The sequence below is a fragment of the Echinops telfairi genome, unplaced genomic scaffold, assembly GCF_000313985.2.
Source record: "Echinops telfairi isolate 266 unplaced genomic scaffold, ASM31398v2 ScPeMD7_37;HRSCAF=141, whole genome shotgun sequence".
NCBI classification, from domain to species: domain Eukaryota; kingdom Metazoa; phylum Chordata; class Mammalia; order Afrosoricida; family Tenrecidae; genus Echinops; species Echinops telfairi.
In genome coordinates this window covers 945,931-955,333 of record NW_022103935.1, presented here as the reverse complement: position 1 = coordinate 955,333, position 9,403 = coordinate 945,931, and the positions used below count along the sequence as shown (strand labels likewise).

The 9,403-nt window shown below is 63.4% G+C and overlaps 1 protein-coding gene across 1 annotated transcript in view; it reads right to left on the bottom strand.

Annotated features, from left to right (window-relative positions):
- MUC5AC (mucin 5AC, oligomeric mucus/gel-forming) overlaps nucleotides 1-9,403 on the bottom strand; it is a 29,893-nt gene that overhangs the window by 12,578 nt on the left and 7,912 nt on the right. Inside the window, exons 17-33 of the mRNA XM_045290423.1 lie at nucleotides 8,439-8,565; nucleotides 7,666-7,921; nucleotides 7,538-7,590; nucleotides 6,584-6,684; nucleotides 6,095-6,246; nucleotides 5,646-5,784; nucleotides 5,281-5,394; nucleotides 4,969-5,148; nucleotides 4,109-4,348; nucleotides 3,539-3,695; nucleotides 3,020-3,148; nucleotides 2,472-2,634; nucleotides 2,349-2,392; nucleotides 1,960-2,268; nucleotides 685-1,580; nucleotides 361-640; nucleotides 2-266 (exon numbers count right to left, since the gene is read on the bottom strand). Coding sequence (XP_045146358.1) covers nucleotides 2-266; nucleotides 361-640; nucleotides 685-1,580; nucleotides 1,960-2,268; nucleotides 2,349-2,392; nucleotides 2,472-2,634; nucleotides 3,020-3,148; nucleotides 3,539-3,695; nucleotides 4,109-4,348; nucleotides 4,969-5,148; nucleotides 5,281-5,394; nucleotides 5,646-5,784; nucleotides 6,095-6,246; nucleotides 6,584-6,684; nucleotides 7,538-7,590; nucleotides 7,666-7,921; nucleotides 8,439-8,565 — 3,605 coding nt within the window. The remainder of the gene's footprint in view (nucleotide 1; nucleotides 267-360; nucleotides 641-684; nucleotides 1,581-1,959; nucleotides 2,269-2,348; nucleotides 2,393-2,471; nucleotides 2,635-3,019; nucleotides 3,149-3,538; nucleotides 3,696-4,108; nucleotides 4,349-4,968; nucleotides 5,149-5,280; nucleotides 5,395-5,645; nucleotides 5,785-6,094; nucleotides 6,247-6,583; nucleotides 6,685-7,537; nucleotides 7,591-7,665; nucleotides 7,922-8,438; nucleotides 8,566-9,403) is intronic.

The window sequence follows — 9,403 nt, the reverse complement described above, 5'->3', positions numbered from 1 at the left end:
GGGGTGGTTCTCGGCGCGGCACTGCAGCCGTGTGATCGCCTCGGGCTTGTGGCAGACCTTCTCTCCGTGCCGGACGATGTTGTCGTAGGTTTCCACGTCTCCACCTTGGAGCCCAGAGGACGGGAAGTCCACATCGAACCACTTGGTCCACGTGCACTCCATTGGGCAGGGGGTGTGAGTCGTCTCAGGGACAGTGGACGTGGTTGTGGGGACAGTGGATGTGGTTGTGGGGGCAGTCGGTGTGGTTGTAGGGACAGTGGATGTGGCTGTGGGGACAGTGGATGTGGTTGTGGGGACAGTGGACGTGGTTGTGGGGACAGTGGATGTGGTTGTGGGGACAGTCGGTGTGGTTGTGGGGACAGTGGATGTGGTTGTAGGGACAGTGGATGTGGTTGTGGGGACAGTGGACGTGGTTGTGGGGACAGTGGACGTAGTTGTGGGGGCAGTGGACGCGGTTGTAGGGATAGTTGGTGTAGTTGTAGGGACAGTGAATGTGGTTGTGGGGACAGTGGACGTGGTTGTGGGGACAGTGGATGTGGTTGTAGGGACAGTGGACGTAGTTGTAGGGACAGTCGACGTGGTTGTAGGGACAGAGGACGTGGTTGGAGGCACGGGGGTTGTGGTGGTTGAAACGGGTATGCTGGTTGTGGGCTGAGGCACGGGCGTGGTTGTGGGGACAGGCGCCGTGGTGACATTCATGCACTCGTTCACAGGGTGGCAGCAGCGGACTCGGATCTCGTAGTTGAGGCAAATCGGAGGCAGCTGGTCCTTGTTGAGGCAGAGCAGCCCCACGGTGTTGCTGCAGGTCACCACCTGGCCCAGCAGAGCCAGCGGCGTGTCCGGGTACCGCTCCGCTCTGCACTGCACCTCGGCGGGCTGCTGACAGATGTCGTACCCTTTGGATCTCAGGTGACGGAAAGTGTCAAAGTCCCCACTGTTCCGGCCCGGCTTGGGGTAGCTGCCGTCCATCCACTCGCTCCAGCTGCACTCCATGTGCACACAGGACACGGGGCTGGGCACCACGGCGCTGCTGGTGTGCGTCTGGCTTTCAGGTGTAGGACTAGACGTCCTGATCCTTGTTGTGGGGGTTGTCGAGGTCCCTGGGACAGGTGTGGATGACACTCTGTGGGTCGTGGGTGTGGCTGTGGTCTGGGTGGTCCTGGGGGGCGCAGAGGTGGAGGTGGGGGGTGGGCAGTCCACAGGCGAGCAGCACTGCACACGGATCTGGTAGTTGTCGCAGAGCCCGGAGGCCTGGTCCTGGTTGTAGCAGGTCAGCCCCACTGCACGGCTGCACTCCACGTGCTGCCCCAATTCAGCCAGGGGCACGTGGGGCCTGGCCTCGGCACGGCACTGCACCTCCTTGGGGGCCCTGCAGATTCGGAACCCGTGGTCACGCAGGTTCTGCAGGGTGTCGAAGTCCCCGCTGTCTACTCCTCGGCCCGGGCGACTGATGTCCAGCCAGGGGGTCCACGTGCACAGCTCCCTACAGCCCAAAGGTGTCGTCGGCGTCGGTGAGGAGCCCGGGGGCGTCGAGAAGGTCCAGTTTGTAACTGGGATCACCACTGGTGGAGTATGGCTCACTAATGTGGGTGACAGAAACAGAAGGGAGGGGCTAAGCACTGGCCCCGCTGTCCACCCCCCGTCGCACGGGCTTGATAGGAGTGGGCACACCCATGCAAGAATGAACCGGCCGGCTGCCCTCACTGGAAAGACACTCGCCTCTCAGGCTGCGTCCCCCAGCCTCACTAACAGGCACCCTAGTTTGCTCTTGGGGTGCAACTGGAGCTCAGGGGCCCCAAGACAGCCCTGTCAGAAGGGGGTGCGGCTCAGAAGCCAGGTGAGGGGCGGGAGGGACAAGGTGCATGTCCTGGGTCCCTGCTCATTCTAGCCTGTCCTGGGAGCACCCTGAGACTTGACTCCTACAGTCCTTCTGCTCTGGGGCTCACACCCGACTCCAGCTTTGGGGGGACTGCAGCGTGGCAGGTCCCCTCGCCATGCCCGACCCTCCTTGATGGCTGCGTCGGGGACAAGCCCGGGTGACACCAAAGGTCTCTCGGCAGGAGCTGCCCCCGCAGGTGGCCTTACCACTGGCCGTGCTGAAGGAGAGCGTGGTGGGGGGCGTGGTGCTGCTCCCACAGGCCCGCACTGTCCTCTCAATTGTCCCGTTGGCCAAACAGTGCGCAGAGATGCAGGAGCCGGTGCCATCCGAGGTGTGGTAGATGACGTCCCCAGGCCGGAAGCGCTGCCCATCGTAGGTGCAGACACAGGCTGCCGGACAGGAGCACGTCAGGGGGGCTCAGCCGGGACCCCGCCCAGCCCGATCCCCAGGAGAGCCGCCCGCCACTCACCCGTGGCATTGTAGACACACACCACCCCCTGCTCCGTGCAAGTGCTGCGGAGGGAGGGAGACAGTTAGGGAGGGGTGCATAGGAGCAGTGCCTCCTCCCTCCCACCCCCTGCCCGGGACGCACCAAGTCTGGCAGTTCTGTTCGGAGGGCACAGTGGCACCGGGCCGGTAGTCCTTGCCACGGACTCGGCAGGGCGGCGGGGGAGGGGGTGTTGAGCACTGAGCTACGCACTGCATCTCGTCCTCGTCAAAGATGGGGGCCTCAGGGGGGCATTTGGGGTAACATCCTGTGGGGTCACAGCCATGCGCTCAAGCCCCACCCAGGCTTGTTGGCAAGGTGGGTGGTGGTGACCAGGCCGTTCTGGGACCAGCAGAGATCAGTCCCCTCGAGGCCTCATACCCCAGGGTCCCAGGACAGGCCCCAGGGACTCAGGACCGTCCAGACTCAGGTCCCAGGGGCCTGGGTCAGACCCAACTCCAAGTCCAGGAGCTCCAAGACAGACCCTGTTCAAACCCCAGGGACCCGGGCAGACCAGGCCTCAGACCCACATGGCCCAGGACAGACCCCACCTCAGACCTCAGGGCCCAGCATGGATCAGGAGACGCGGGCCAGCTCCCTGGTCCTGCAGGGATGAAGACCCCCAGGGACTCCCCAGGGCCCCTGCCCCTCACCTTCCAGGCCTTGCAGGTCATGCAGGCAGCGCCCGCTGGGGTTCCGGCAGGTCCGCATGCAGGGCGCCCCGCAGGGCTGGTAGTGCCACTCACATTCCCCTTGGGGGTTGTAGTAGTCGCAGAACAGGGCTGGGGAGAGGGCGGAACGGGGGCGGGGAGACTCAGGGGGGCTGCTGGAGGGGAGGAGTAGCATCCCCAAACCCTGAGTCTAGGGCAGTTCTGCCGGCCAGGAGCCATTTCCCTAAAGACAAGGTTTCTCGACTGGGCGGGAAGGGAGGGGCGGGGCTCAGAGGGACCACGGTGGGCAATGGGGGCGTGGGCAGGGGCCTCCCCCTGACCTCCCGTCCTCAGCTACACGCCCTCCTTCTCAGGCTCCATCCCGGCTGGGGGCCCTAGAGGACTCTGCTCCTCCGGTTCCAGGCAGCTCTCTGGGTTCAGCGCTGGCCTTCGCCATCTCCCCTGCGCATCGACCGTGCCCGCGCCTCCCTCCGCCAGCACCGCGGACAGAGCCTCACTCACGGCAGACATCAGGGCTGCGCCAGGACACGCACACGCCCGCGTCGTGGCAGGCCTGCGCGTAGGCGGCCACGGCCGTGCAGAAGCACTCGCAGTCGCCACCCGAGTCGCAGGCGCACGCGTCGCTCACGCAGGCCTCGTAGTACTTGGTGGGCTCCACCTGCAGGGGAGGGGGGGTTCAGATTCTGGAGGGGCAGTCAGGGCCAGCTCCTGTCCTCTTTGAGGTCAGGGTCTCAGGGACAAGCCACGGGCCCCCAAATGAACAAGGCCCGGGCTCCCATGCTGAGCACTGGACCCCAGACCCTTCCCCACCCAGCGCTGTGCTGCTCTCATTCATCAGAAAGGGGGGCTTCTCCCGCTTCAGCCCACCTCAGATGCCACCCGTGCCCACAGTCTTGACCCAGTGGCAGGCAGGGAGGGTTCTGCCCAAACCTGTGTACCTGGTCCATGGGCTTCCCTGAAGCTGTTCCACACTGACCCCCGGTTTCAGTTGCCCCTGGCCGCCTGGACCCCTACCCTGACAGCCATCCCTTCCTCTCCTCTCCTCCCCAGCCCCCCACCCGGCATCCGTACGTGGGCATGGCAGGCAGCGAAGGTGGCACTGTGGAGGATGCTGCACTGCTTCTGGGCCCAGGCCTTGCGGTACGGGTTGGCAATACAGGGGTCCCGGGGGGCCAGGGCATCCGGGCAGGTCGGTGAGAACTTCCAGCTGTTGCCGAACTCCAGCACGTTGCCCACCACAGACTGGCTCCTCGTGGTGAAGTCGTTGATGGCGTTCCCGTCGAAGTTGCCGCAGAGCCCGCACACCTTTCCCTGTGGGCAGGGGAGGGGGCGTGTGGACAGGTGAGGGGGGCCATGGGCCAGGGACCAAGATGAGGCCCCAGCGCGACATGGCAGGGCCACTCTGAGGCCACAAGCTCCCGGCCTTCAGGCCCAGTGAAGGCTGCTGCCCCCGCCTGCCCATCCACACTGCAGGCCGGCGGCCGCCTCACACTGGCCCCGCCTGAGGCCTCGGCTCCCTGCTGGGCAGCTCAGCGTCTCAAGGATGAGGCCAGAGCTGGTTTCTACATCTGTCTGTCTCCCTCGCTCTTAGTCTCTCCCTCTCTTTCTCTACATCTCTGTATGTCTCTGCCTCTCTCTGACCATCTTTGTGTGTATCTCTGACTCTCCCTGTCTCTTTTCTGGACATCGGTTTCTCTGTATGCTGTCTCCATGTCCCTCTCTCTGTCCCTCTGTGTCTCTCTGTCTCTCCATGTCCCTCTCTGTCTATCTGTCTCTCTGTGTCTCTCCAGCTGACTCTTCCTCTCTGCCCTCTGTACTACCTGTGTTCTCTGTGGGCCCTCTGCCCCCGTCCACCCCCCACCCCCCACCCCAAGCTGGGCAGCCCTGTCCCAGAGGCTGGAGGACCACCGGCATCCTGGACCCCGGCTGACCTTGAACTCAGGGCTGAGTCTGAGAAAGAGGCTGGTCTTCTTGTCCCACTGGAGCACCAGGCCGACGTCCGTGTCCACCACCAAGTAGATGCCCATCTGGCGGATGAAGTAGGGCAGCCCCTGGCCGGCCCCCTTCTCAATCACCTCCACGTTCCCGTCACTCAGCTTCAGCTCATAGCTCTGCGGGGCGGGGCGGGACTCAGATGGAGCCAGGATGCCTGCCCCAGCAGCAGCCTTCCCAAGAGGTCACTCAGCCAGCCGCCCGGCCCCCGGGGAGAGGACAACAGGTCTGGAAGGGGCCCCGGCACGCACCCCCAGGAAGATCTTGATGGCCTTGGAGCAGGTGGTTCCCGTGGTGCCGCAGGGCACGTTCTCCGTGACGACGCGGAAGGAGCCTTGGGCGCTGCTGTTGCTTCCGCAGTGGTCCTGGGGGAGCAGGAGGCTGTCTCTGGAGACCCTCACCCTCTGGGGTGGGGTGGGGGAGACTGACCCCATACCACACAGCACCCAAAGGGACAGGGTCAGGCGTCGAGTCTCAGGGGTGGGGTGCTGAACTGCAGAGGGAGGGTGGAGCTGTCAGAGGCCCAGGAGCCTGGGGTGGGGTGCTGAGCCTGGGGGCACTGAACCTGGGGGCACTGGGCCTGGGTGGGGTGCTGAGCCTGGGGTCCTCTGCACACCTGGACCAGCGTGTACTCGCAGTCCCCATCGAAGCTGAAGCGCTGTCCGTCGAAGGTGAGGTAGTGGCCGTCCCCGTACACGGCACAGGTGGCCAGGCAGGACTCCTGGGTACACTGCCACATCCTGTTCTTGCAGGTGCTGCAGGGCGGGGGCGGTCACGGGTCAGGCCTGGGGTGTGGTGGGCAGCACCAAGGCTGGGACCTCATTTGCCTGTAACCCCTCAGAGCCTAGACTGGGGTACAAGCCAAGGAGGGCGCTAACTCCCCATAAGCCAGGACGAGACCCATCACTGGCCAAACCTGCTGTGGTGAGATCTGTTCTGATGATCTGTCCACATGTCCACAGACGTCAGTCTGGGGACCTGCTCTGCTCCTGCACGACGTGGTCCCCCTTGGAACCCCAGGGCTCAGACCAGCCCACCCCAGGACAGAACCCCATCTGCACATACCAGGTGTTGCAGCCGACATGGATGGTCTGGCCGGCCTTGTAGCTGGCCTCATTGTGCACGCAGGGGCAGTCCTCGGCTGCAATGCAGGCCCCCTCGCCATCAGACACCAGCCCGTTGGGGCAGACACAGCCAGAGACACACTGGGAACTGTACTGCAGGGCGACAGACACAGAGGCCCTGAGGCCAGGCACGGGCTGCACAGGACACGGACTGAGAGACCCCAGCAAGAAAAGGGACAGGGACCCCAGGAGGTGGACCCCGGTCTCCTAGGGCCCACACTGAAAGGGCAGGACTACTGGGGTCTCCTAGGACCCATGGGGGGACCCCTGGAGGTGGGGTCTCCTTGGACCTTGGGAGAACCCTGAAGGAGGTGGCCCTCTAGTTTCCCAGGGCGACGGTGATGGAGGAGCAGTGCCCATGCTGTTGGCAGTGGGGGCCAAGAGTCTGCCGGCTCTGAGGTCCCCCCCATCCATGCACGCAGGTGCTTACACAGGCCATGTCCAGGGTGTGGCAGCTCTTCTGACATGCGGCCCCTGAGGCGCCCGGCGTGGCGTTCCGGCAGTCAAAGTAGACCATCGGTGCAGCACAGACTGGAAGAGAGGACTGGCTCAGGGGGCGCCCTCCTACCAACACCACCCCCGCCCCTGCTGCAGCGAGCAGAGTGGTGCCAGGGCCAACCTTTAACCTTTAACCCATTCAAGGAAGGGCCGGCAGGTAGGCTGCCCTCCTTATAAACCAATCGCGGAGCAGGCAGAAGCCCCGAGGCTTCGGAAGCACATTCAGAGGAGGGAACGCAGGCCCTGGGATAACCAGTGTCCTGGGCGGGGCTCGCAGCCTGGTGGATCAGCCCGCAGCTGCCGGCCGTCTCTGCCCGTGTGGCCACGCCCTCCTCTGCCCATTCCAGCCCAGCCCTGGCCTGACCCCCGGGATACTGCCCAGGCTTCCCCACAGGGGCCTGCACAGGCATTGGTTAAAATCCTGCATGCATGTGCTGTGTGTGTGTCCCATGTGCTCACACAAGTTCAGGGTTTGGCCTTGTGTGTGTGTGTTATATAGTGTGTGTGAGTGTGCTTGTGTGAAGGACCTGTGTGTGTGCAGGAGACTGAACGTGTGTGGATGTGTGCCTGTGGAGGTGTACAGACATGTGAGTATGCATACTAGTGAGGTGTTCATGAGTGTGCGCGTGTGCACATGTGGGAGTGTGCGCAGCCTATGGACTCCCTCAACCCCTTCACTGAAGCCCAGAGCACAGACCACCGCTGACCCTGGAGCCCAGGGCACAGACCACCGCTGACCCTGGAGCCCGGGGCAGGAACCACCGCTGACCCTGGAGCCCGGGGCAGGAACCACCGCTGACCCAGAGAAGCTGATCAAAAGCTGCTGAGCCAGCAAGGGGTGGGGACCTTGCTGTTCTCCATCCCCGCCCGAGACAGAGGGGCTCACCTGGGGTGGGGGCTTGGGCTCCAATGCAGGTCAGCTTCCCGTGGGTGCAGGTGCTGTGGGGAGAGTGTGTCAGAGCCAGTACCCACCTCAGGGCCCCTCACCCACCGCCGCCAGCCAAGGGCTCTTACCACACAGCTCCGCCTTCGTGCACGGACTCCCCACTGGGCACTGTCACGCCCTGGTGGTAGCAGGGGCAGCTGGCAGCAGGCACACACTTGCCCGAGTCATCCAGGTAGGTGCCCTTGGCGCAGACACAGCCGTCCACAGGTATGAAGCTGATGTGGCAGGTGGGGTCCTCCTCACTTAGTGAGCGGCAGGTGGGCTGGCAGGTGCTGACGTGGTCGCTATAGTTCAGTGACTTAGGGCAGGTGGTCACAGGCTTTGCTGCAAAGATGTAGGAAGAGGACTCAGGATGCGTGCGGCCCTCATCGGGTTCCCCGGGGTGCCCCCAGCCTCCAGATCCTCTCTCCCCCCATCACGGGGTCCACCTCTGCAGGTCTGAAGCCTGTGTCTGGGGTGGGACACAGGTGGGTGCCCAAGCCCCTCAGAGGCAGGGATGGGGTGCATGGAGCATGAACTAGAGTCCCCAGGGCACTGAGTGGCCTGGCAGGGGAGGGGTGCATGGTGTCTGTGCCCGCACTGCAGGGATAGAGTAGGGACGGGACCCTGGGCAGGTGTCTGAGTCCCTTGGCACTGGTGGAGACTGGGTGGAGCAGGTCCCGGGCCCCCTCAAGGGCACATGGGGATTGACTCGGACACAGGGTGGGTACTGGACCCCTCGGGATGGATAGCTGTGCTTCTAGTGCCAGAGCTCCCCCACACACCCCCTGACGAATGGGAAGGACTGGGCTGGGTGGAGGGAGGGGCCGGGTACCCCAGGCCTGTGGTGCCCCGCACTCACCGCAGGCACCTTCCCTCCAGCCGCTCAGAAGGACCCCCTTGGCGGCGCATGCGCGCACGTAGGCCGAGAGCGCAGAACACAGGCAGTCCTCGCTCTTCTCGCAGTTACACGTGTCGAACATGCAGTTCTAGGGGTGAGAGGTAGCTATCGAGCGTGTACCCCTTCCCACCCTGTCCCTGCTCTGTCTGCTGTCCCTGCCTCTCAGTCCCCAGTCTTCTTCTGGGCTCCGCCCCCAGCCTGCTGGGTGGGAGTGGGGGGCGGGGCTGACTGGGTGATCCCGGAGCCAAGCCTTTGTCTTGCCCCTCCCATGATGCACTTGGTGGGACCCTGGAGCAAGAGCTTCCTGTTACTGTGACCCAGCAGGTTCACATAAGGACCATCCTGGGCCCCCGATGGCTAGAACCCCTGAGTGAACCTCTGAGCCTGGTTTAGGGTGCAATGTGTGAGACTACCATGGGGAGCACATGTGCATGGATGGCTGAGTGGATGGGTGGGTGAGTGGTTGGATGGATGGGTGGGTGGGTGGGTGGGTGGATGGATGATAGATGGATGAGTGAATGAGTGGATGGATGCATGAGTGAGTGAGTGGATGGGTGGATGGATCGATGGATGGATGAGTGAGTGGATGGATGAGTGAGTGAGTGAGTGGATGGATGGTGGATGAGTGTGTGGATGAGTAGGTAGATGGATGGATGGATGGATGGATGGATGATGGATGAGTGAATGAATGGATGGATGCATGAGTGAGTGAGTGGATGGATATATGGGTGGATGGATTGGTAGTTGGATGGATGGATGGATGGATGGATGGATGGATGGATGGATGGATGGATAGATGGGTGGATAGATTGGTGGATGGACGGATGAGTGAGTGAGTGGATGGATGGATGGATGAGTGAGTGAGTGAGTGAGTGGATGGATGGTGGATGAGTGTGTGGATGAGTAGGTAGATGGATGGATGGATG